Source organism: Myotis yumanensis, unplaced genomic scaffold, assembly GCF_028538775.1.
Source record: "Myotis yumanensis isolate MYYU_CA2020_CCGP unplaced genomic scaffold, mMyoYum1.0.hap1 SCAF_3, whole genome shotgun sequence".
In the NCBI taxonomy this organism is placed as follows: Eukaryota; Metazoa; Chordata; class Mammalia; order Chiroptera; family Vespertilionidae; genus Myotis; species Myotis yumanensis.
The window spans coordinates 7457528-7482485 of record NW_027223754.1 but is presented as its reverse complement, the minus strand read 5'-3'; the positions used below and the strand labels follow the sequence as shown (position 1 = coordinate 7482485).

Below are 24958 nucleotides of genomic sequence, written 5' to 3'. Positions count from 1 at the left end.
TTGACAACTGTTAGAAACTTACTTCAGCGCATTTTGTGTATCTTGTTTCAACTCACTGAAGAAAGCTATTTTAAACTGATGTCTAACAAATAAAAGCTGAAAAAAGAATAGAAAAAAAATCATTACACATATTCTCTTAAAAATATAAAATTTTTATTGAGACACAAAAGTATAAGAAAATATTCAAAATTAAAGTTCAAAAATTATTCCAACAAATAAGTATAGTTAAGAAGGCTATAAAAGTCTACATTTAAGCCCTAACCAACCGGTTTGGCTCAGTGGATAGAGCATCGGCATGCAGACTCAAGGGTCCCAGGTTCGATTCCGGTCAAGGGCATGTACCTTGGTTTCGGGCACATCCCCAGTGGGGAGTGTGCAGGAGGCAGCTGATCGATGTTTCTCTCTCATCAATGTTTCTAACTCTCTATCCCTCTCCCTTCCTCTCTGTAAAAAATCAATAAAATATTTTTAAAAAAAGTTTACATTTAAGAACATTAAGGGCAAAGGATACAAAAACTAATTAGCTCTTAAATGCTTTAAAAAGCCCTGGCCTGGTTAGAGCATCAGGCTGCAGACTGAAGGGTTAGGGATTCGGTTTTGGTAAAGGGCATGTACCTAGGTTGCAGGCTGGATCCCCAGCCCCAGTCAGGGCACATCTGGGAGGCAAACAATCAATGTCTCTCTCTCACATCAATGTTTCTCTCTGTCTCTCTCCCTCCGTCCCTCTCTCCCTTCCACTCTCCCTAAAAACCAATGGAAAAAATATCCTCGGGTAAGGATTAACAAAATAAATAAGTAAATAAATATATAAATGCTTTAAAAAAAACTTTAAAGTACTGAAGCCCTTTAAAAACATCAAAGTATTAAAAACATTCACTATCTCACTCAAATTAATCTGCTCTAGAATCTTTATTATTTCCTTCTTCAGGGAAAAACACGTACCTGGTGTGTTGTTTTATTCAAAAATTCTTTATGAGATTTCACTCTTCTGATTTCTGTGTAGTAATAGGTCTGTGCATGTTCATAAAAGGCGTTTTCTAATCTATTAAAAAAAGAAAGTTGCTTCTGTGAACTGGACAATTGTCACATAATTTGAGTTAAGGCTGTATCTGCAGGCTAAGATATGATGGGACTCAGACCCTTTTTAAACATTATTTAAATACTAAAGGCCCGGTACATGAAAATTCATGCACTGGAAGGGGCGGGGGGGGGGGGGGGGGGGGGGGGGTTGGCGGGGAGTCCCTCAGCCCGGCCTGTCCCCTCTCACAGTCCAGGAGCCTTCAGGGGTAGGAAGCGACCAGGCAATCAGGGGAAGGCGATGCCCTATCACACCTCTGCTGCTGCCACTGCCGGCAGCGCAAGCCTCAGCCGGCCCTGGTTACCTGAGCCTCGGGCATCAGCTGGGCAGCCGCCATCCGAGGCTTGCCTACACCTTGGGCCAGCCCTGGGCGGCTGGGGGGCTGAGGGGACTGGGGGACTCCAGAGGTAGGCAGGCGTGCGGCAAGGCCGGGCGCACAAGCATATTCCCTCTTTATTAGATAGGATATACATAAACATATTGAAAATGAAGTAAAACACGGGCCAGAAATAGAGACACTGTCATATAAAAGGACAAGTACATCAGAAAAGGCCATACGGTAGTTACCGAGAAGTACAATTTAAAATATGAAAACGTTTTTTAAATGAAGTTGACCTAGAGGTACATATGGTGTCAATGAGGTGATGTTACATGGCAGTTCAGTCAGTATATGCTGTAAGATTATGTTTATTTTTATAAAGAAAGACATTTTTAGGAAGGAAATTAAGTCGTTGCTAGTGGAATCGCTTCTCAGCCTTTTGGTGAAAATCAAGTCTAGTAAGATGTTGATAGTGGTTAACCCAGGGAACTGAAGAAAGTTAAAGAGTTGACTAAGGAGATTTTACTTTTTATCTCATATCCTCAACACCATTTGAATTTTTTCCCCATGAACATGCCTTTTTTTTTTAATAAATGGGTCTAAACCTCCAATTTCTCAATGCCTAATGAACAATCTAAAGAAAAATATTTCAAAAACCTTCATTTACCTTATAATATAACCCACAAGGTGGTCAGTGTGAGGCAGGACAAACAAAGATTTTCCTGAGAGTTCACACGCATTACATAAAGCTGCAGCCCTTTCTGAAGCCATAACATCCTCTCCTGTTGACACGGCCCACAAAAATAGAGAAAATAATTAATGCATTCTTCCCAATGAGCATTTCCCCAAACCTGAGCAATATAATCCTATATAATAAAAGCCTAATATGCCAAGTGTCTGGTTGTCCAGTCTGCCATTCAACCAATCAAAACGTAATATGCTAATGATACGCTAAGGCTGCTCAACCGCTTGCTATGTCGTGCACTGACCACCAGGGGGCAGTCAACCGGTCAATCAGTCGCTATGATGTGCACTGACCACCAGGGGGCAGATGCTCTGACCGGTAGGTTAGCTTGCTGCTGGGGTCCAGCCAATCAGAACTGAGCGAGATGGGCCGAACACGCCTGGAGCCCTCCTGTGGTCCCTCCCATGGTCCCTCCCCGGTTGGCCAATCTCCCGCGTCCCTTCCCAGCCCAAAGTGGGGTCCCTTGGCCTGGCCTGCACTCTCTCGCAATCCAGTGCACAAATTTCGTGCACCAGGCCTCTAGTTAGGAATAGAAACCCAAACCACTGCCACCATGCCAGTAGGATTCCTGGGGCCCTTGGGAGCACTGCGGGTTCTTAGAAGTGACACAGTACATTATCTATCAGGAAAACACTTACGGAATTTTCTCCTGAGCCAAGATATACTAAGTAATGCCAACACAGAGGCCACATTACTATTTCAAAAACCATAACTAAAAATGGAAGCAATAATTCATGAAAGTGGATTTAGGATGCTACAAGTTTCAACACTGAAACAAAAAATATTTTGGCCTCTCAGTAGGTCTGTGGCCGGACAAGGAATCAAACCTGCGACCTTTTCGGTGCATGGGACAACGCTCAAGCAACCGAGCCACTCTGGCTGGGCAAAACCTAGGCATTTTCTAATGAGAAATTAGAAATACTATCGCATTTTTCTTGGCCCTATTGCAAATTAAGAAAAATAAAATATCACATGAGGAATATAATTTTAAACAGATCTCAGAGAAGTAAGTAAACAACGTTGTTTAAAAATCAAGTGGTAACTGTTTTGTCAATTGCTATATGCTTACATCGGGAGATAAGTGACAGGGAGCAGGATTTAAGAAGATCTGCACTCTTGAATATTCTTAAATTTTTACAATAAGCACTATGCATGTGTTACTAGTATACTACCTTTCCCATAACCGAATGCATAAAAGAATTCGACATTAACAATTATGCTTCTTGGTAATAAGAACTGGAGGCATAAGACAATTAATTCATTATTAACTTTTTGATACCTGGGGGCAATGGGGTTTTCTTCTGAATCAGAACCACTGCAACTTTTGTGTTTCTCCCTTGTAAACTCTGCCTGCAATGGAAAAATTATAACATTAAATAATTAAATTGTTTTTTAGAAATATACTAGTATTCAAGCCCAGATGGTGTTGCTCAGTGGTTGAGCATCAATCAGCCCATGAACCAGGAGGTCATGGTTCAATTACAGGTCAGGACACATTCCCAGGTTGGAGCTCCATCCCCACTAGGGGGCGTGCAGGAGGCAGCCGACCAATGTTTCTTTCTCATCACTGATGTTTCTATCCCTCTCTCCCGCTCTCCCTCTCTCTGAAATCAATAAAAACATATTTTTAATACATATATGTATTCAAGATCTTACATAAAACACATTTGATAATTCAAAGAAAGAAATTTCAACTAAAAAATCTACAAGATTAGAGGAAATCTTTCCCTGCATACATAGAAACATATGGTTTCAACTTCAAAAATATAATCTCACATCAAGCTTTGGATCCTTACAAAAGTCTGTTTTGAAAGTAAAAGTTTAATATACACTTTCATGTAAAAGTTATAATACAATATCCTTATAGTGATACATTACAGAGCACTCATTCAAAAGAATTATTTTGAAACTGAGCTGGTGATAGAGCAAAAGTATTATGAGGCTAACGAGCAAATTACTGTATCTTCAAAAAATAGAAATGCAAGAAAAAGCATTTGGGAATTCAGACCAATTCGTCTTCTAATTTCTTCATCCTGCTCAGCATTATTTAAGTTCATGTGAATGCTTCCTGTTTGGAACTGAACACGTTTCCCTGGAGGTCAGCAATCCCCAAAGTGACCACTGCGGCCTGAACAGTGCCCAGTGGCCACCAACCTAACGGGCCAACCTGACGAGCGCGAAGACCAGACCTGACTATCTCCACTCTGGTGGCGCACTCGGACTGCTTTTCCTTCCACTGCGGCTCGTCCCAGTCCAGCTCGTAGAACACAACCACCAGGGCTGGCACCAGGTTCAGATGCTTGTTCATCCAGCCGGTCTTCAGGATCCCTTTCGGAATGTACCACTCGTAGGAAGTTCTCTGCAAATATTGGCAAAAGGGAAGCGTTACTGGATGACAACAGCCGCGGAAACCGCCTGTTCTCGAGCCCCAGGCACTGTATGGGCATTTCTCTCACTCCGTGTATACCCAAGCCATGGTTAATAAGACGAGGAGATTCCAGCTTACAGAGACCAAATAAGAGCCAGAAAGTAGCAGAGATGGGATCTCAACCCCAGCGCTGTGACAATTTTCATTTAAAGAATGAACAAAACCAAGTGTTTCTAATGATATTAAGGCTCTCAAATACCCTGGAAGCAAACAGCCCTTTTCCAGGTAAATCTGACTTATATTCCTCACCATTTCAAGTGTCTGTCCTTGTAAAAGCTGCTCACATAAACTATTATCTGAAACCCAACATAGCTTCATTTGTTTCAAGACATGTTGCCAAGATGGCATTTCGCTTTACTTGTAAACTGTGAAGACCATGGATCCTGCGACGATACTGGTAATGATGAACGGGGAATCTGAAACCTTCCCAAATAGACAGGCCTTTATGGAGATTTGGGGTTTTTTAAAAACAAATGAAAAAAGGAAAAACTAGGCTCACTGTATAAAAAGCTTAATAGTTATAAAGTAATCATTCTGCTGGGTTTAAAAAAAAAACCATTAAACACACCTGCAGTGTATTAGACTTGACAAAGCCCAGGGTTTTCTCTACCCGTCACTGTAACCATCCCCTTAATAAACTCAGGGGTTTTCGAGCTCAGACAGTAGGAACAAAAAGGATATATGCACTTATAGAGACAGAGAGGGAGAAGGAAAGCCCCCATGCAATCAATGCCGTTACCTTGGGTCTACATTTGGGATACTCGTGGTCCCCTGGGAGCACCTTGAAAGAAATTGGTACCCGATCAGCCCTCCGATTGGCACAGAAAGCATCCCAGACGGCTCGGTGGACAGCATTATACACCACATCCAGGCCGGTGAGAGCAACAAAGGCCATTGGCCGACAACATAACTCCACAGGGAAGTCCCACTGTGTGGGACCCATGCTCAAGGCGTTCTGAAAAACCTACAATACAAATGTTGATACATTCATTAATTCATTTTTTAAAAGCCCCAATCCATTTCTAATATGTGAATCGCCACCATTTAGAAAACATTACAAAAAGGCAAAAGACTCTGAAGTGTCTGCAAATACAAAAGAAATCAAAAGTTTTAAAAAACTTTGATTCCTAAATTGGTATTGACATTTGGTAACTATTGGTACTGTATTTTTAAAAAATCTTTCATATTATAAAGGTAGTCAACTTTAAAACTAATCAATATTTTCAGTAACATCTCCAAATGCACACAGAACTTTGGAATGAGCAGAGCAAGAAAGCAGAACGCCATCAAATTAAAATAGGTCTCATGACCTACTTCAGCTATAAAGAAAAATAATTATTGACACAGATATACAAAAACTGTAATTATCTATAACTTCTCTGTAATTGCTAACATCTAATTTCTGAATTCCTGAGATATTATTAAAATGATACGCTAATTATCTAGTCGGTCCTCCATATCTCGGGTACCACATCAGCAGATTCAATCAACCCTACTGTGTAGCCTATATGCATGTTCTAGCAAGAAAAGAGAAATAGGTGGAATTAATTTTAATGATATCCTATTTAACCGATATATCCAAAATACTTATCATTTCAACATTAATATAAAAGTGATTATCAAGATAGTTTCCTTTTTTGTACTGTTTTCAAAATCTGGTGTGTATTGTACACTCAAAGCACATCTCAATTTGGTCTAGTCTATTTCAAATGTTCAGTAGCCACATATGGCTACTATACTGGGCAGTGCAGCTCTAAATTATTGCAACTCTGTCCCAAAGAATGAAAATTGTATCTGAAATTCTTGCACATTCTATCCTAACAGCTTTGGCACTTGAAATGGGTCGTGCTTATTCTGCAGCAAAGGAATGGGATGGCAAAGGGCAGGTACAGAGGCGTATGGACCTCGATGACAGCCTCGCCTAGAAGAAGCCAAGGGCGGGGACGGATGGACGGAGGCGCAGAAGTAGCAAGCGAACACCCTGGACGGGGACCACGTAGTGCAAGGGAATAATGTGGAAGACGGCATGCAGGATAATAGGGAAGACCCTTGTAAAGAATGATGACGCAATGCAAAGGAAGGCGACCTGCTCAAAGTGGAAGGTAAATGCATGTGGTCACTATTTTTTAATTAACGAAGGTTCAGGGTGCAGGACAAGGCGAATGAGGATAAGATTCAAAGAAGTTCAACTACAAAACGACCAAAATAGGAACGACAGTTTGAGGCTTGGATGATGGGAAGAGAAAAAAAAAAAAAAAAAAAGCTGATGTTGAGGATGTGACCCAACAACTGACTTAAGGGACCGCCCCAGGATCGCGTAAGTCAGGAAAGGCGGAGAAGCAACGCTGAGCCCTAAAAGCATATCTCCCTTCCTCCCCAGCCCCCCTTAAACCTGGAAGCCCTAGAAACAGGTGCACAGGGGCTAAACGAGAAACGCCAGCATTGCACCCGCTGACACCGCTGGAAAACGCAGGCCCTAACATCAGCCTTAGGAGCCAGCGCTCTCCCGCGGCGGTGTCGCCTGGCCCGCAGGTCTCCGGCCCGGACTCACCCAGGCCGCGTGCACGGGGCCCACTGCAGCTGTGGCCGGTCGCCTCCGGCCGGGGAGGACGAGGGGAAGCGGGCAGAGGTGCCTGACACCGCCAGGCCCGTTCCTGCAGCCGCCGCCTCACAGCCGGTTCCAGCGAGCAGGACTTCCCTCCCCGCCCCCGCCCACCTGCGCATGCACAGGAAGCGCTTTCTGGGCCTGAGTGACAGCGCTCTCCACCAATCGCTACCCGGGAACTTTACGCTGCTCCACAAGACGTAGGGAAGACGCTCCATTTCCTACAGGTGCTGGAGCTGGACGGAGCGAGGCGGAGCCAATAGGAGAAGCGAGAAGAAAGAGGGGGCGGGGCCTCTGCCTCAAGGCTCGGCTGCCACTCTCCACACGCACCGGCGCCCCGCCTGCCACGGCCTCGGGCTCCGCGCCCTCAGCCCTTCCGCGGGCTGCTTCGCGCTGCCCGAGGGCCCGGGGTGCGCGTGACTGCCGTCTGCGGGGCGAAGGGCGTGCCTCCCGCGGTCGAGGGCGCGGAACAGGGACGCCCCGGCCTCGGGGCCGCCGCTCGCGTTTCTCTTCGTGATCGCGAACGCCGCCCGCCCGGGAGGCGCCCGCGCCCGGCGCGATGAGTGCCAACGAGGACCAGGAGGTGAGTCCGCCCTGCACGCCCCTTTCCGCGCGCAGGCGCGGTACCCGGCCCGAGGGAGCTTGGCTGCCTGCCCGCGTCCGGACGAACGGCCCCGCACGTGCCCTCGCCCCCACGGCGGACACAGCGCGGCTGATGCCCCCGGCTGACCGGTGCCCTGCGAGCCCGGCCGGACGCGCGCCGCCTCTGGCCGCCCCATGCCCCGCAGGTGTCAGTCTGGTCGGCCCGGGGTCGCCCCGTCTCCCCGGCGGCGGGGATGCGTGTCCTGGGTCCGCGCGGGTGACGCTTGTTGGCTGAGTTGTGCCTGATGGAACCCGATCGCCTCTGACGGTCACACCTACGGGCGTGTGGTCGAGTTCAATCCCTGGTGGAGGGAAATGATGACGCCGGTGTCCCCGGGGTCTGGCCGGTTCTTGGGTGGAATTACTTGTCCATCTGGCAGTTGTGGATTCTGAGCACACACCCCGTTGAAGGGGATGCTCCGTGTCATGGGGGGCGGGGGGACCTTCTGATTTTGTGACGGGGGCGGGTGGAGAGAGGTCTACGGAGGCGTGAGCGACTGTCCCGGCGCGGCAGTCAGGACCGATCGGAGTTTCCGAAACAACCAGGAGCCCCCCTGTTCGTTCAGAACACGGCGGAGGAGAGTTAGCGCCTGTGCCTGATGGAGGTCATGGAGCCTGTGGATCGCTAGCCAGCGGGCGCCTGGGTCCTTCCGGAGATATTCTTGCCAGGGAGCCTCTAAGCCAGCGGTTCTCAACCTTCCTGATGCCGCGACCCTTTCATACAGTTCCTCATGTTGTGGTGACCCCAAATTTCATTGTTACAAATGGAACATTATTAAAGCATAGTGATTAATCACAAAAACAATATGTAATTATATATGTGTTTTCGGATGGTCTTAGGCGACCCCTGTGAAAGGGTCCTTCGACCCCCAAAGGGGTCGCGACCCACAGGTTGAGCACCGCTGCTCTAAGCCAAGGCACGGAGAGTTCTCACTGGGACGTGTGGAGCGCAGGGTGTGATGTTTCTCCAGGTCTGGCCCGTGGGCCATTTGGTGGGTTTATTTGAGCCTTTCTCGGTGTCCATTTTTTTAAGATTCCTCTGGGTTCGTGTGTTTGTGGGCGGATGACACGCCTGTCTGTGTCCTGTTTCACAATGGTGGGGCACAGTCCTCTGCAGTTAGATTTAGGGTCAGCTAACCCCGGCCGGGCTCTATGCAGCGCCGTTGGCCTTTCGCCCTCGGAGGACTTTACCCTCCCCAGTGTCACCCTGTCAGCTTGTCTGGCAAGGCCTGTCTGAATTTTCGTCCTGCCACCTGCCTGATTCGCTGTCCCATCGAATTGTCACCCGAAAAGTTGGCAAGCCTGCCCTCAGCTGTCATGCCTTTCCAGGTCAATAGTGGAAATATAGAAAGGCTGTATGATCCACGGAGTAGCACTATATTTTGAGTACGTTTGTTCCAATCTAGTCTTAGTGGGGGTTTTTTTTGTTTTGTTAATATTATTATTGATATTTAGGGAGAAAAAGTGGGGAGGGAGCGAGAGAAAGAGAAACATCAATGTGAGACACATTGGTTGGCTGCCTCCCACTTGTGCCCCGGCTGGGGACGGACCTGAGACCTGGGCATCGAACCCACCACCACCTTGTGGCATCCAGGACGACGCTCCAACCCACGGAGCCGCCCTGGCCAGGGTGCTGCTCAGTTATTCTTGACTCTAGTTTGAATTTCTGTGAAAGTAGCAAGAGAAATTGTGGGGCCTTCCTGTAATCAAGTGACCCTCTCTGGGAAGGGCTGTTGACATAGACGGTGTTTTTCATGTGCTTGCTAGGTCTTAGGAACGACTTCTTACTCCCAAACACTTTCTTTAGCCCTAGCCGGTTTGGCTCAGTGGATAGAGAATCGGCCTGTGGACTGAAGAGTCCCAGGTTCGATTCCAGCCAGGGGCACATGCCGGGGTTGCAGTCTCGATCCCCCCACCCAACCCCACCCCGTAGGGGACGTGCAGGAGGCAGCCGATCGATGATTCTCTCTCATCATTGATGTTTCTATCTCTCTAGCTCTCTCCCTTCCTCTCTGAAATCAATAATAAAAAACCCCCACTTTCTTTAATAACCTGTTGTAAAATGTTGTCCACATAGATCAGATCCGCCCATCTTTAGTTTGTAGAATTCATGACTTGCGTGTTTTTTAAAACTAAAATATGTATCCGAGTGCAGTCTCTCCTTGCTTCTCAAGTGTTCACCAGTAATCATAACAGCAGCGAGTCTTTTCCTCTAAGCCACGCGGTCCTAAGACATATTTCCAGGCAGGGATTACTCTTACTACCCTTTATCCCATCTTGGGTAGGTCTTTGCCAACCTTTTTCTGTCCTTCAATGTTTTTACAAGTTGTGTATCATTCTGTGGGGAGGGTCACAAGTATAAGATGTGTAAGTAATGCTTTTTCACACTCTTTCTGTCCAAGCTGCTCTTCGGCAGAGTGATGAAGGCACGTGCTCTGGGGTTGCTTTAAACCTAATCTTATTCCCCACCCCCCATTCCCCCCCCCCCCACCCCCGTTTGGAAGGGGAAAATAGTGAGATTTTCTTCACAGGACTGATGTGAGAATTAAGTGAGGTAACACACTGTCAGATGCTTCGCAGTGCCTGGCACATAGTTTTGAAGTATTAGTATCAGTATTATTGTGTTGTGTTGGTATGTCCATCTACACTAATAAAAGAGAAAGATGCAAATGGACCATCACTTTGCGATGCCCACCAGCCAATCAGGAGTGAGTATGCAAATTAACTAACAAAGATGGTGGGTTAATTTGCATACGTAGGCACCAAGCGGCTGGGGGTGGGGCAGGAACATCCCCAGGACCCAGGCACTCTGAGCCAGCACGCAAGCAAGCGGCCAGGGGCGGGGCGGGAACGTCCCCCGCATGAGTGAGCAGACAGCAGGGCCCTGCTTGCCCCTGGCCGTGGCAGCGAGGGGCAAGCAGTCCTGCAAGGCCCCCACAGAGAGCAGACACCAGGGCCTGCGGTGGCATCAAGCAGGCAGGTCTGCAGAGAGCAGAGAACCACGGGGAGCAAGCCTAAGCCATCAGTAGGACATCCCCTGAGGGCTCCCAGTTTGGAGAGGGTGCAGGTCGGGCTGAGGGACCCACCCCCACCCCCATGCACGAATTTCGTGCACCGGGCCCCTAGTGTATATTATAAACATCTAAGGCCAAATACATTAGTCAACTTTTATGTAGTGGAATGGGCTTAAATCAGACCCTCTATTTCTAATCCATTTGTACCACTAAACAAAATGCACTTGATTCATTTCTTTCAGATGGAACTGGAAGCATTACGTTCTATATATGAAGGAGATGAAAGTTTCCGGGAATTAAGTCCAGTTTCATTTCAATATAGGGTAAGACATGACATGAGTAGGAGCATTTACTACTTTACTGAAGAAGACTAAAGGTTGCTATAAATGCTGATTTTGTTTTTAAATTTAGTGGTTTGGATTTACTATGTTTTTGGATTTTCTGAAGCATTTAAATGAAGACACACCACCATGACATCAGTTAGTTAGTTAGTTAGTTAGTTAGTTAGTTAAAGCCCGCCTAAGGATATTTTTTTCATTGATTTTTATTTTATTTTATTTTATTTATTTATTTATTTATTTTTTTAATTCTTTTTTTAAAAAATAATATAATAAGTATTACAAAGGGTATTACATATGTGTCCTTCCCCCACCCCCCCGCCCTTGACAATCCCCTGCCATTTCATTGATTTTTAGAGAAAGTGGAAGGGAGGGGGTGAGAGAGAGAGGCATCAATTGGTTGCCTCCCACATGCTCCCTAGTGAGGGAGGGGCACGCGAGGGAGGATGTCAAACCTGCAACCCAGGTACATGCCCTTGACCAGGAATCGAACCCATGACCTTTGGTGTGCAGGCTGATGCTCTAACCACTGACCTGACCATGAGCATTGGAAGGGATTCATTCTAAAGATCATAATTAAATATTCTGTCTTTGCATCATTTTTTACAAGCCTGAGAGTTCCCTTTTCTTCAGATAGGTGAAAATGGTGATCCCAAAGCCTTCCTCATAGAGGTTTCCTGGACAGAAACATATCCCCAGACCCCTCCCATCATATCCATGAACGCTTTCTTCAACAACACCATGTGAGTAGTGATTTATTTTCATTGGGGTTTTTTTACACGCTTGCTTTTCTGCTAGCAATAGATTTCTTGTGCATTCCAGATCCTCAGCTGTGAAGGAGAGCATATTAGCCAAGTTACAGGAGGCGGTGGAAGCCAACCTCGGCACCGCCATGACCTACACGCTGTTCGAGTACGCCAAGGACAACAAAGAGCAGTTCATGGAGAATCACCATCCCGTGAACTCTGCGGTGAGTGTGCCGTTTGTTTTTCCAGATATTCTTATTGTTTCAATTTCACTGTGAGTAGTTAATTTGAACTAGTTTTTTAATTGGAAAGAGATTGTTGGTTTAAAGTGAATTACATCTGAGTTAAATAAGAACAATGAATTTTAGATTTCTTAGCTTCCATGTAACTTTAAAAATTTTACTCTCCAGATTTTACCCTTCCTATAAGACTAGAATACTTCATGTACCCACCAAAACTGATACTGTAGAGTCCATATTTTCAAGTTTATTTCCTCATAAAACTCAGAAAGGGGATTTCTTATGTAGAGCTAAAATATGTATGACATTTTTTATGAGGGTTATTTCATTGTAAGTGGTCTTGCCACAGTTCAGTTTGAAGGCATGGCAGTTTAAGGAGACTTTATTGTATGGGAAAAGTATACATTTTTTTCTAGAATTATTTTAGGGAAGAAGCCTCTTTGATGACCATGAGCATCTGTGTATTAGCCCCTTTGCACCACGTCCTCCGCTAAAAAATGTCTGTGGTCAGTACTGAGTTTTGTCTGTGAACCAAGCTGTACACTGACAGCAAAGGCCACGTCCTGTATTTGAGCGGTTCTGGGTTCCACGTGCCCAGCAGAGCACAGAACACTGAGAGGCAGCTGGAGAAGCAGTTTGCCCAGCTGTATTTTAAATATTTCCTTCATTTCAGGGAACTAGGGTATTCTTAAGTATTTTTCTAAAGACTTATTTAAATTTCCAAATAATAGCAAATTAACTAAATTGTAAAATTACCATGGAACTTCGAGCTTCTGCATAATGCTGGTGTCAGATCTTCTTGCTGAGCGTCCTGGTTGCAACAGTTGCACTAGTATTGTGCCCATCAGTGTGCATTCTAGTGAATCCAGTACACTAAGTTCACCTGTACTAATAAACGAATCTAACAGTGGAGGTTTCTTTTACTTCACAAGTCTAAAAATTATCAACCTGTTTCAGGATGTAGCCATATTTTGTGTAATTCAATAAGCTTAAGACATGGGTCTAAGAATTATTTTTTTCCCCTAGACATCCATAAGCAATATCCTCTCAGTTGAAACTCCTAATGTAGCCCCATCCAGTAAGAAAAAAGACAAGAAGGAACAGCTTACAAAAGCCCAGAAACGCAAGCTGGCAGATAAAACAGGTTTGTGTTTGTTTTTTCTTTTTATGACAAAAAAGAATGCATTGCTTTTTATTGCGCTGTCAGTGCCTAATAACTATGTTTCCATTTAGAGGATTAGTCTTCACTCTTTATTCTGGGGACAGTTGGATCAGAGACTGTCAGGGCACAGACACGTGTATTGAAAATACTTTCTCCTTCCCCACAAGAGAGAGCCATGTGAGAAGAAGGTAGATGAGCAGCAAAGTAACTATAAATCAGTTCTGACTTTCAGGAGCATTAGAACAGCATACGGGCCCTAGCTGGTTTGGCTCAGTGGATAGAGAGCATCAGCCTGCGGACTGAAAGGTCCCAGGTTCAATTCCGGTCAGGGGCACATGCCCGGGTTGCGGTCTCAATCCCCAATAGGGGGCATGCAGGAGGCAGCCGATCAATGATTCTCTGTCATCATTGATGTTTTTATCTCTCTCTCCTCCTCCCTGCCTCTCTGAAATCAATAAAAATATATGTTAAAAAAAAAGAATAGCATACAAGTGTGTGTCCTACTTGTACTCTCTCTGCCATGTGTGGGATTTTCCTGTTTGTTTACCTCTATGTCAGATATGTGTATTATTGAAAACTTCTTGAAATATAGCTTTCATATGAAATGAAGTCTGGTACACCATTTGATCTTAGCACAATAAATAATGTTTTTGTCTATAATGGACTTACTTATACAACAGCAATGAAATTTAAGAATGGAATTCCTGTCCTGCCTGGTTTGGCTCAGTGGATAGAGCTTCGGCCCACGGACTGAAGAGTCTTGGGTTCAAATCCAATCAAGGGCACATACCTCAGTTGCAGGCTCGATCCCCAGCCCCGGTTGGGGCGCGTGCAGGAGGCAGCCAACTGATGTGTCTCTCTCACATGGATGTTTCTCTCTCTCTGTTGCTCCCCCTCCCACTCTCTCTAAAAAATCAATGGAAAAATATCCTTGGGTGAGGATTAGCAACAGCAGCAAAAAGGTGGAATTCTGTGTGTCTTAAACCAGAGTCATTTCAGGTGGACCTTTAGAAGGGTATTGTAAACCCCAGCTTATATCAGCAATAACGTTTTACCCTTTTCTTTAACCTGAAAATTGGCAAATTATATCAACCTGTAAATCTTTTCCTAGTTAAATAAAGTGATATTACCATGTGTGCTTATAGACATTTGTATACATGTACACGTGTGTGCATATATTTACGTCTGTATGTGTGTGTTACTGATGCGAGGTTACAGCTGCTCTTTATTGAGAAGAACTGACCCTTTTACTTTGGTGATAAAGTTTAAAATAGTGTCCTTTTTAAAATACAATGCTGGTAGTTTTCTGGTTATCTATGTTTTGTTTGATGTCTGTGGCAGAATAAAAAGATAGCAATCTGTATTGACCCTCAAAATACATTTTTGAAATTGTAATGGTTTGTGAAATAAAGTCTGGGAATCCATTATGTGTACCAAAGTCAAAGCAGCATAAATACAGCATCAACCACTAAAGCAGTAAGTTGTTAGCTGTTACAGCCTGTTTTCTAGAATTTGGGTTCATCGCTTTTTGGAATGTTTAGTATCTGTGTCAGTTCATTACCTGTTGCTTTCATACATGATGACCTCAGTCATTCCCTTTTCTTACTGTACCCCTACCTCCATCTCCTTGATGATGCCCACCTAAAAGCCGTTATCTCCCTGTGATTACTGCACAGGGGCTTGTGGCTTGGAGCTCGAATTCTAAATAGAGCTGTAGCCCTAACTGGTTTGGCTCAGTGGATAGAGCATCGGCCTGCGGACTGAAGGGTCCCGAGTTCGATTCCGGTCAAAGGCATGTACCTTGGTTGCGGGCAACATCCCCAGTGGGGGGTGTGCAGGAGGCAGCTGATCGATGTTTCTCTCTCATCGATGTTTCTGACTCTCTATCCCTCTCCCTTCCTCTCTGTAAAAAAAATCAATAAAATATATTAAAAATAAATAAATAAGTAAGTAAATAAATAGAGCTGTAATGGGACAGCCATGGCTGGCACTGTGAGTGAGTTTTGGTTCCCAAGGCTGGTGATCTGCCTCCATTCCCTCCTAACCAGGAATCGGGGGGAATAAGACTCCTCTTGGCATGAAGGAGAAAAGAACCATTAGCATCTAAAATTGAGCCCCAGTAATATTGCTTCTCTCCTGTAATAATCAAAGGCTTGCTTTCTGTTTCCCTTGCTATAAAATTAATGTACTTGTTTCAAATACAGATTTTTGTACATTTTCTAAAATGAGGCATACAAATACATCAAGCATAAAGGAAATCAAGCCATTAAACTACTAGAGGCCTGGTGCATGAAAATTCATGCACTGGAGGGGGGTCCCTCAGCCCGGCCTGCCCCCTCTCACAGTCCGGGAGCCCTCGGGGCGGGAGGTGACCCGGTGATCAGGGGAAGGAAACGCCCCATCACACTGCTGCTGCTGCCACTGCCGGCAGCGCAAGCCTCGCTGGCCCTGGTTACCTGAGCCTCAGGCAGCCCTGAGAGGCTGGGGGTGAGGGGACTGGGGGATTCCGGAGACAGGCAGGTGGCAAGGTCAGGCCTGCCTAGGGGCACCTGCTGCCCTGGCGGGGCTGAGGGGACTGGGCACCGCCATCTTGTGGCTGTGGGTGCCGCCATCTTTGAGGGCGGGGCAGTAATTGGCATATTCCCTCCTTATTGGCTGTGGGTGCCGCCTTCTTTGCTACAGTGTGAGGGTCAATTAGCATATTCCCTCTTTATTAGATAGAATTCTTTAAATTTGAATATTTTATTAAAGGAATGAAATTCTTTTACTTTACATATTATAAATTTTTTTAAAAATATATTTTATTGATTTTTTACAGAGAGGAAGGGAGAGAGATAGAGAGTTAGAAACATCGATCAGCTGCCTCCTGCACACCTCCCACTGGGGATGTGCCCGCAATCCAGGTACATGCCCTTGACCGGAATCGAACCTGGGACCTTTCAGTCCGCAGGCCGACGCTCTATCCACCGAGCCAAACCGGTTCCGGCAATATATTATAAATTCTTATATAAAAGTCCAGCCTGCTTTAAGCACTCCCAACAGATTAAAGCCCTGTTTAAAAATGTCAGATTAAGTGGTGACTATTTTATCAGGACACAGGAGTTGGTAAGTTGACCAGGCCTCCTCTTAATCTTGAGCCAAACATTTGTCTGTGAGGCCTCTTGTCTTGAGCCCAGCTTCCTGGAGTGAAGCACTGGCACATGGAACAGTAGCGACACAGCTTCTCGCGGAGATAAGCTGTGCCCTGTGAAAGCAGCAGGTTCTCTGAGCAAGTCCTTGGAGCTGACAAGTGGATGGGTTTCTTCTCCTGGCATTACCTGCTCACCTCCGTACTTTTCCCTGAGACCAGGTTTTGTCTAGAGTGAAGCTAGGGGACTGTCAGAGGGCACACATGAAGCACTTGGCTGTGCGCCCAGGAAACTGCTTCCAGGCACAGTGACGATAGGCTGTTTCTCAGCGTGGTGTTACGTAACTTAAACTTTATCTGCCGTGCAGAATGGGATATACATCTTATGTACTTGAATATTCACTTAAAAATCACTGATTGGTCTTAGAAACAAAGTTCCTGTTTTTTTTCCTCTAGATCACAAAGGGGAGCTCCCTCGAGGCTGGAACTGGGTGGACGTGGTGAAGGTACACAATCCTTACTTCCCGCCTCACGCCCTATGGCATTGCCATCGATACTGACGCTTTCTCTCCCGTTTTCTCCCCCCGCCTCTGGGTTTCCCTGGGACGTCTGTTTCCGCTCCTACACTCAGCATGTAAGTATTTGTAACTGCAATGAGGTATGATGTTTGTGTACGTACACCATAGAATGGGCTTGCTTCACTATGACTCTAAATTAGTGACGATATGGAAACTGAAGAAACGCGTCACGGGAAGATATGCTTTGATTTCTTAGGAGAAATTAGGCATTTTATTTAGGTCAGACCATAGTTGTAGTTTCCTATCGTTATCAAGAAAGATTTTCTGTTTTTGTTGTTTTAAATTGTTTACTTCCATTTTGAATTTTTCTGCCAACTACTCTCAGTATTTTTCTTGCACGAATTTGTAGCTTCAAATGTATTAAACTGATACCTAACACAGTACCAGTCCTGTTAGATGTAACTAATATGATCCAAGGAGAGTTAAAGATAGCATTTTAGTGAGGACCTAATGGGCATATGCTTACAGTTTATTTTAAAGTCAGCTGTTTGGGCCATGGGATGCCTTTTCCATAAAAACTGTTCAAAATAATCTTTGTGCTTCTAGTATATAATACAAAAATAGGGGGTGGAAGCTGGAGGTGGTTTAAGTTCCCAAACCTTGCTGTCTCTGGTTCCAGGAGCTGTAAATGCTTACCTTTGATATGAAGTGGAAATAACTCAATATGATAGCTTAAACTTGTTGAATATTTCTTTTATCTTTTTTCATAGTTAAGCAAAAGTGGCACTAAAGATGATGAATAGCACTTGGAATTGGAAACAAGGGAAGAGCATCCTTAAAAAGTAAACTGGGTTCAAACTCATCACTCTTTTCTGGCATTGAGGTGGCTTTTTATAAAACACTTTTTTGTATGTTTCTTACATAAAAATGTTTTCAGCTGAAAGCTCATGAAGAGATTTGGTTGTATTAAATTATTTTCACAAACTTGCCTTAATAAAAGGTGAAATGTTACTGTTTAATATACTTTGGAAGCCTTTTGAGCTTTGTCAGTGGAATAAGGGGAATAATAAGTAACCAGTGTTAACTTATATGATCTTATTGTAGTAGATGTGATCTTTTTTTTTTTAAGACTTTTTCAAAACTCCTGTCCCAGGGAATAGAGCACTGAGTGAACAATTATTCCGAAGCATGATACAGATTCATAGGCTTGTCCTCTTAATCAAGTGTTCATTTCTTCTTTCTCTCAATTACTGAGGCATAACTTGCTTCAGAGAAACTTAAATCCTGGTATTTGAGCTTTACACATAATATTCTTTGTAATGCCTCCCACCCCCACCCCAGGGTGAACTGCTTCCCTGTAATAAGTGAATATTGGTTTATGCTTTTCTCTCAGTTTGGGTCATGATGTTTGATCATGAGAGCTTTCCATGGTGTGTGGAAGAGGAGAATATAAAAACGGATCTGTCTCATACATCAGACAGCATCTGAACAGAAGTGCTGGTTCCAATTTAAACATTTCTCTTCACTGCACTACCAAGACAGGAGTACAAGATGCCTTAATATTTAATTTTTGTATTGTTGGAGCCAGTGGTCTTAATAAATTCCTGTTTATCTGCTATCGTATATCTTTTGTTGTTTGGTAACTGAGGTCTTGTAAATGACTTAGCATAAAACCACATTCCGTGTTTTGTTCCAAGTATTCAAATGCATTTCTCACCCCGAGCATCGTCGTAATAATAGAAGTATTTCAAATGCTGAACTGTATACATGCTTGATTGTTTTTTTAATCATTAAAAGAGGAAACCGTTAGTGCAGTTTTACCAGGGGGTTACTGATGCCTTTGTGCGTTTTACAGTGATTCTGTTTCTGCTCCCAGCTTTAAAAATACTTAGGGCTGCTGCTGCAGGGTCCCAAAGAGACGTTACTGGTTCCTCAGCTGCACTGTGCGGTGTGGGTCTGTGTTGTTGAAGAACAATTACGGTTTTCAAAAGTTTCCTTAGCATAAGAGCAGTCTGAGTTGTGTTCATGGTTTTTACTGAGCTAACACTGGCTTCAGTTAAATTATGAAGTAATTATAATTATGGTGAAGAAATTTAACCTCATTTTTTAAAAGCTGAGTAGCATTTTATTTCTTGAAACTAGAGGCCCAGTGCACAATTTGTGCACAGGTGGGGTCCCTCAGGGTGGCCTGCGGGGATCGGGCCCCAGATTGCGCCCCCAGCCTCACAGCCCGCAGCCCTACCTGGCACCCCACCGTGGCCTGGCGCCACCCCCTCACTTGTTCCACCATCATGCCTGCAGGGTGATCTATCGGGGGCCCCCCGCCCGGCTCCATCAGCACCTGGGAGCCAGGCAGCAGCCCCGCCCCCCCATTGCCGCCACTGGTCGCCATCTGCGGGGTGATTGGTCAGGGTCAAGCCCCTGCCACTGCTGCTGCTGGTTGCCATCTGCGCAGCAATTGGCGGGGCAGTTGGGCCCCCGCTCACACCTGCCTTGGCCTGGCACCGCCCACTCACCTGCTCCACCATCCTGCCCTGGTCCCGCTCTCGTTGAGGCCCATCGGGGTCGTCAGCACCTCCATTGCCGCCCGCCATGTTCCGCGCCAACCCCTGGTGGTCAGCGCACGTCATAGCGAGCAGTCGAACTCCCGAGGGGACGATTTGCATATTGGGCATTTATATAGAGGTAATATGATAGAGAGAAACATTAAAATTCAGGGCTACTAAAATATGCCGACTTTGTTTTGGGGTTGTGTCCGTACTTTTTTATTGTGTTGATTTGTCTGTTGTTTTTAAAGAAGCTACTACATCTGCTAGTGGAAGAAAAGCCTTTGTTTTGCTCTGGAGAGTCTGAAACTGTTCAAGCTTATCATGGTTCATAGATTACAAAGAATAACGCTAGTAAAATGCCAATGAACTATTTTTACTCTTTTTATATGACATGTACAGATTCCAGGAGGCAATGGTGGCATTGGTGCCTCTTACCTCCTTATGTGACTCTTGAACATTCTCTCATCAATAGTGCCATCACTGTTCAACACTCCCAGCATATTTTCTCAAACTGTTTACTTAAAGTTGTATGGAATGGCATAATTAATAAGCAATAAAATCTGGACTACACACAATGGTGTTTCTACGTTTTATTTCAAATGACTTGAGGGAGAATTGTTGATTTTGTAAACGTGCATAGTCTTAAGAGTGCAAAGTGTACCCTCCTACTAGAAACTGTTCAAGCTATTGGATTAAAAAAATGATTTTTAAATGAGCTGATGGAAAGATAAGCAGTATCCAGTCTAAAACATTAAGTGAAAGCTGGACCCTTGAGGTTAAGGACAGCTTTTTGTTTTCAAGCTTCAGGGGCCCAGAGGCAGGAGGTGAAGTCCAGGGTTAGTCGGGGGTGAGGGATCACACATACATCACCCTCCCTGCTTGAGGCTGAGCACTGTCCCCCCCCGAGGGAAGTTTCCATCTTGAACTTTGTTGATGGAGGGGTGAAATGTAAATATACATGCATGTACTCTCCTGACCACTTATGCATGTAAATGTAAATATACATGCATGTGCCTCTCATGAATTCCAGCCCAGATTCCTCCCCATATAGACCATCTGAGAAAAACAAAAACCTCAAGCTGGGATTTCCGTTTGAAGTGGCACCAAGTGGGTAGAGCCCTGGACACCATAGAAACGACCGCAAATTCTCTCTGGAAGAACCCACCTTCCGAAGAAGCCCGCCCATAGAGTCTGGGACTGTTCTCACAGTCAGCCCACAGCACACCAACGCGGGCGCTGTGAGAGCCTGCTGAGGAGGAACGGGGGAAGTAAGAGCCTCAAGAGTAGATACTCAATTATTCAGGAGAGATTGAGTAAGGAACAACAAGCTATTAAAGTTATCAAGTAGATTTGGAAAAGAACCAAATAGAACTCAAAATGAAAAAGAAATTGACATTCAAGCTGCAGATGAAGTGTTGCTTGCCAAGTGTATAAATGCCCTGCGGAATGGAAGAGGGTTTTGGACTCGCTCTTATTTTGATCATAGCATTAGCATGTCCGTCCTTCCGCATCCTTTCTCACAAGCCCCCCATTTTAGATTAGCTGGGTGGGTCACACCTTCATAGAGCTCTGCTCCGACTACAGGTGTGCCCCACCTGGACCTTGTGTGTTTTCATTAAGCGATAGAACAACAACGAAGTGATATATGTATGATCTAAAGTGTGTGTGTCAGGCCCAGCCAGCATGGCTCAATGGTGGAGTGTCGACCTATGAACCAGGAGGTCACATTTCGATTCCCTGTCAGGGTATACACCCAGGTTGTGGGCTGGATCCCCAGTATGGGGCGTGCAGGAGGCAGCCGATCAATGATTTTCACTCATCATTGGTGTTTCTGTCTCTCCCTCTCCCTCTCTGAAATCAATAAAAAATATTTTTTTTTAAAAAAAAGTGTTCATCAGGCTGCAGTTTGTGGTCCATGAGTGACGGAATCACTGAGGGACTTGACCAGCAGCGCTTTGGTGGAATGGAAGAGGAGGAGGGAACAGAAAACACCAGTGTGTCCTGCAAGCTGTAAGGGTATTTGTGTGTGTATGTGTGGATACTGTGTAAAATGATTTCTTAAAGCGAGTAATGGTGAAAAGGGGGTTTGAACAAGCCATTGTCAGAGCTTGCAAATGATGGAACAAACTTTATATGACGATCTTTTTAAAAATGCAACATGTGCTGTTCAATATGTCAGGAACATAAATCATTAATTTTGCATTTTTCCTAAAGACCAATTCAGTAAAGCTACATTGCCTAGTGTAATGGGAGAGGAGCAAAACATCTGATTTTGAGTCGGATCCTTCAACGACTTATAATGATGAAAATCCTTGCCTGACAGTTTTTGCTTACTGAAGAACTGAGAACATCTAAGAGCTAATGCCTGAATAAATAATTTTAGCTAATTTCTTACGGGTAGGAACCAAGAATTATAAAATTAGTTCAATTATCCCACCATTTCTAGAGGAATACTTGTTTTCTTCCTGGGTTTTCTATATAAATCCAGCTCCCAAATTAAATTGTCATAATTGTCAGATGGTGGTGACCAAACAGGAAATATTTCCGCTGCCCATTTCTCTCTATTTTGCTGCTGGTGTCTGGGAAGTTGTATGTTCTGTGAGGCCTTCTGGACCTGTCATATGCCCCTTTCTGTGGCTCCCACAAATATTTAGCCTGTTGGGACACTATCGATATTTTAAGGAACAACCCATATCTGCCAAATTTTCTCCATCAACAAAAGAGAGCGCAACTTACAAAAGGAGGAAACTTAGGGAGGAAAGCGCTGATGGTTTGATAGGACTGTTTAATTGTTGAATTTGGACAGAAAGGGGCAAAGAGAAAGGTTTCCTCGCTATGTGGACTTCCAGCGGGTAAGCCTCACTGTGGACTGAGACTTCGTTCCTGCTCCTGCTGCGAAGTGAAACAGCCCTGGCTTTTGGGGTGGGGGGGGGGGGGTGGGGGGGCGTTATTCTGAATGACTGTCACCTTAGCTGCAAAGGGACATGCGCCGGTTTGGACCCTTGTATCCTGGGAAAATAAAACCACTGAAGTTTCATTGGAAGCAAACACTTTATTGATGTCTACATTCTTTTGACTGTTGTATTCTTAAAAATCACTATTTTCAAATTCTACCCAATCCTATTACTTTTTTCACACACGAAAGTTGAAACCATTTCCTCCTCTGTTCTATTTCTCTGAAGATCACTCCGTCTAGAATTTGCCATTTCACTTGACCAACATGGACTACGCTAGAACATTCCTTACCTTCCAGGGGCTGCTCAGAAGTAGTTTTACATTGATGGGTGCTGGTCATTTAGAACCTCGGTGATAACAGAAGTCAGGGGGTTTGGCTATACCAGTGGCCAGCCATCTGCTAAAGAAAATTGTAACTCCCACGACACGCTGACAAATGCCTTCTGTTAAATCTCCCTTCATTTCTATATTTTTCTTTTGTATGTCAATGTTTTTAAATTCCTCATTAATTTGTTATTTTTATCAAAGTCGTACATATATGTAGTCTTAGAAGTCAAATAGTTTTACACGGCTTTTACCATAAAAAGATGACTTTCTCTGCCACACTTCCTACTGACTCCTACCCCACAAAGGTAGTTGCTCGCAACAGTGTTTAGCTTAAACCGGCCCACACCCTGGTTGATGAATCAAAGGGTGTGGGAGAAATAGACAGGCATCAGAAATGACTCCCAAGGTTTTGACCTGAGCAATGCAAAGAAGCAATTGATAGAATTATTTATTCTCCCTACATTATTCTAGAAATTTAAAGTAATGCCAGTGATTGCAACTGGATTTTTACACACACACACACACACACACACAACAACAACAACAACAACAACAACAACAACCTTGACCAGCCGGCGTGGCTCAGTGGTTGAGCATCGACCTATAAACCAGGAGGTCATGGTTCAAGTCTATCTCTTCCTCTTCATTCCTTTCTGAAATCAATAAAAATATATTTACCCAAAAAAGCTTATTTTGAAGTTCTTAAGGAAAATTAAGAATACTAGAATGGCTAGAAAAAAAATACTGAAAAAGAAGGGTAATAAAATGAGATTAGTTCTAGCAATTATTTCAGACAACAAGAATTAAAGTGATAGGTGCTGGCACCTGCTCCCATCAATGACATGAAATATTCTGCAGAAACAGACTAAATCTGTATAGGAATTTGACATGTGATCACTCTGTAGAAAATATAGTACCTTTAATAAATGGTGTTAGGACAACTGGATAGCCACGTAGGAGGAAGAAAAGGAAAGACATTCCTACCTCACACTTTACATCATCGTAACTTCCAGATAGATGGAGAAAAAAGGAAATGGTGAAGAATTTTAAATGTATCTCAGGATGAGACAACCTTCCTTAACTCTGAAGTCATAGAGAAGATGTTAACTTTGATGACATAAAAGTAAAAAAAAAAAAGCCTGCTTTCGAAAAAAAATTCCATAAGATAAACAACAAACTTACTTTCAACATGCACATCATTAAAATATATATATGAAAGCCTAAGCGACCGGTAGGACTGAATGATCTGAATGACTGGAACGACCAGTCAACCAGTCACTGTGATGTGCACTGACCACCAGGGGGCAGATGCTCAACGCAGGAGCTCCCCCCTGGTGGTCAGTGTGCTCCCACAGCCAACCTCCCGCAGTCCCCCCTGGCCAGCAAGCCCCCGATCAGCCCGCCACCCACCCACCGTGGTGGTTTCGCGGCGGGGAAGGAGGAGCGGGGAGGCGGGAACTGCGCAGTGGTAGGGCGCTGACGGTGGCATTGGTGTCCAGCATCCGTTCCTTCTGCAACCGGCCCAGCGACCATCGCCTCCTCGCCTGACCCCGCAGGGGCCTTTGGGCCTGGGCTGGGGCAGGGAACCAGGGGTGGGTGGGGGTGGACACAGCCCCTTTCCCAGGGGGCCAAGGGCCAGCCCCCTCCTCGGGGCCAGTGGCCAACCTCCCGCAGTCCCTCCCCCTTTCCCTCCCCGCCCCTCCCCCCCCTCCCCCCCCTCCCCCCCTCCCCAGCCGGCAGGCCCTGATCAGCCTGGTCCCAATCAGCCCTGATTGCCAGCCAGGCCTAGGGACCCCACCCATGCATGAATTCGTGCACCGGGCCTCTAGTGTATATATATATGTGCATATATATGTAAAGCTCTTGGAAATTATCAAGAAAAAGAACAACTTAATGGAAAAATGAGCAGAGTATGTGATAATTTCAGAAAAGGAAATGTAAGATAAAATTGTGATAAGATTCTATTTTTCTCATGTGATTGGCAAACACTGAGAAGTTTGGTAACACCATTTTTGAAGGTGTGAGGAAACCGTTCTCCCTGGCGAAGGTTCTGAGTGTAATTTGGCACAGCCTCGATGACAGACAGTATCTATCTCAATCACACCAGCACTTGGCCCAGAAATTCCACTTGTCGGAACGTCCCACCTCTGTACTTGTCTGTGTGTG

At 44.8% G+C, this 24958-nt stretch overlaps 2 protein-coding genes and 1 long non-coding RNA gene across 3 annotated transcripts in view; 2 read left to right on the top strand and 1 right to left on the bottom strand.

Moving 5' to 3' along the window:
* TRAPPC11 (trafficking protein particle complex subunit 11) overlaps positions 1-7242 on the bottom strand; it is a 32829-nt gene extending 25587 nt beyond the window's left edge. Inside the window, exons 1-7 of the mRNA XM_070408148.1 lie at positions 7122-7242; positions 5310-5534; positions 4332-4501; positions 3422-3492; positions 2065-2179; positions 943-1042; positions 23-96 (exon numbers count right to left, since the gene is read on the bottom strand). Coding sequence (XP_070264249.1) covers positions 23-96; positions 943-1042; positions 2065-2179; positions 3422-3492; positions 4332-4501; positions 5310-5513 — 734 coding nt within the window. The 5' untranslated portion in view covers positions 5514-5534; positions 7122-7242. The remainder of the gene's footprint in view (positions 1-22; positions 97-942; positions 1043-2064; positions 2180-3421; positions 3493-4331; positions 4502-5309; positions 5535-7121) is intronic.
* A 254-nt stretch (positions 7243-7496) lies between these two features.
* On the top strand, positions 7497-17003 carry RWDD4 (RWD domain containing 4). Its single transcript, XM_070408057.1, has 6 exons — positions 7497-7758; positions 11074-11154; positions 11803-11912; positions 11992-12139; positions 13181-13298; positions 16900-17003. The coding sequence occupies exons 1-6, from the start codon at positions 7735-7737 to the stop codon at positions 17001-17003; spliced, it is 585 nt and encodes a 194-aa protein (XP_070264158.1). The 5' UTR covers positions 7497-7734.
* Positions 17004-17731: 728 nt separating this feature from the next.
* Positions 17732-20085, top strand: LOC139005895 (uncharacterized). The gene is made up of 2 exons (XR_011470717.1): positions 17732-17803; positions 18355-20085. It is a non-coding gene; the product is annotated as an uncharacterized lncRNA (long non-coding RNA).
* Positions 20086-24958: the final 4873 nt, after the last annotated feature.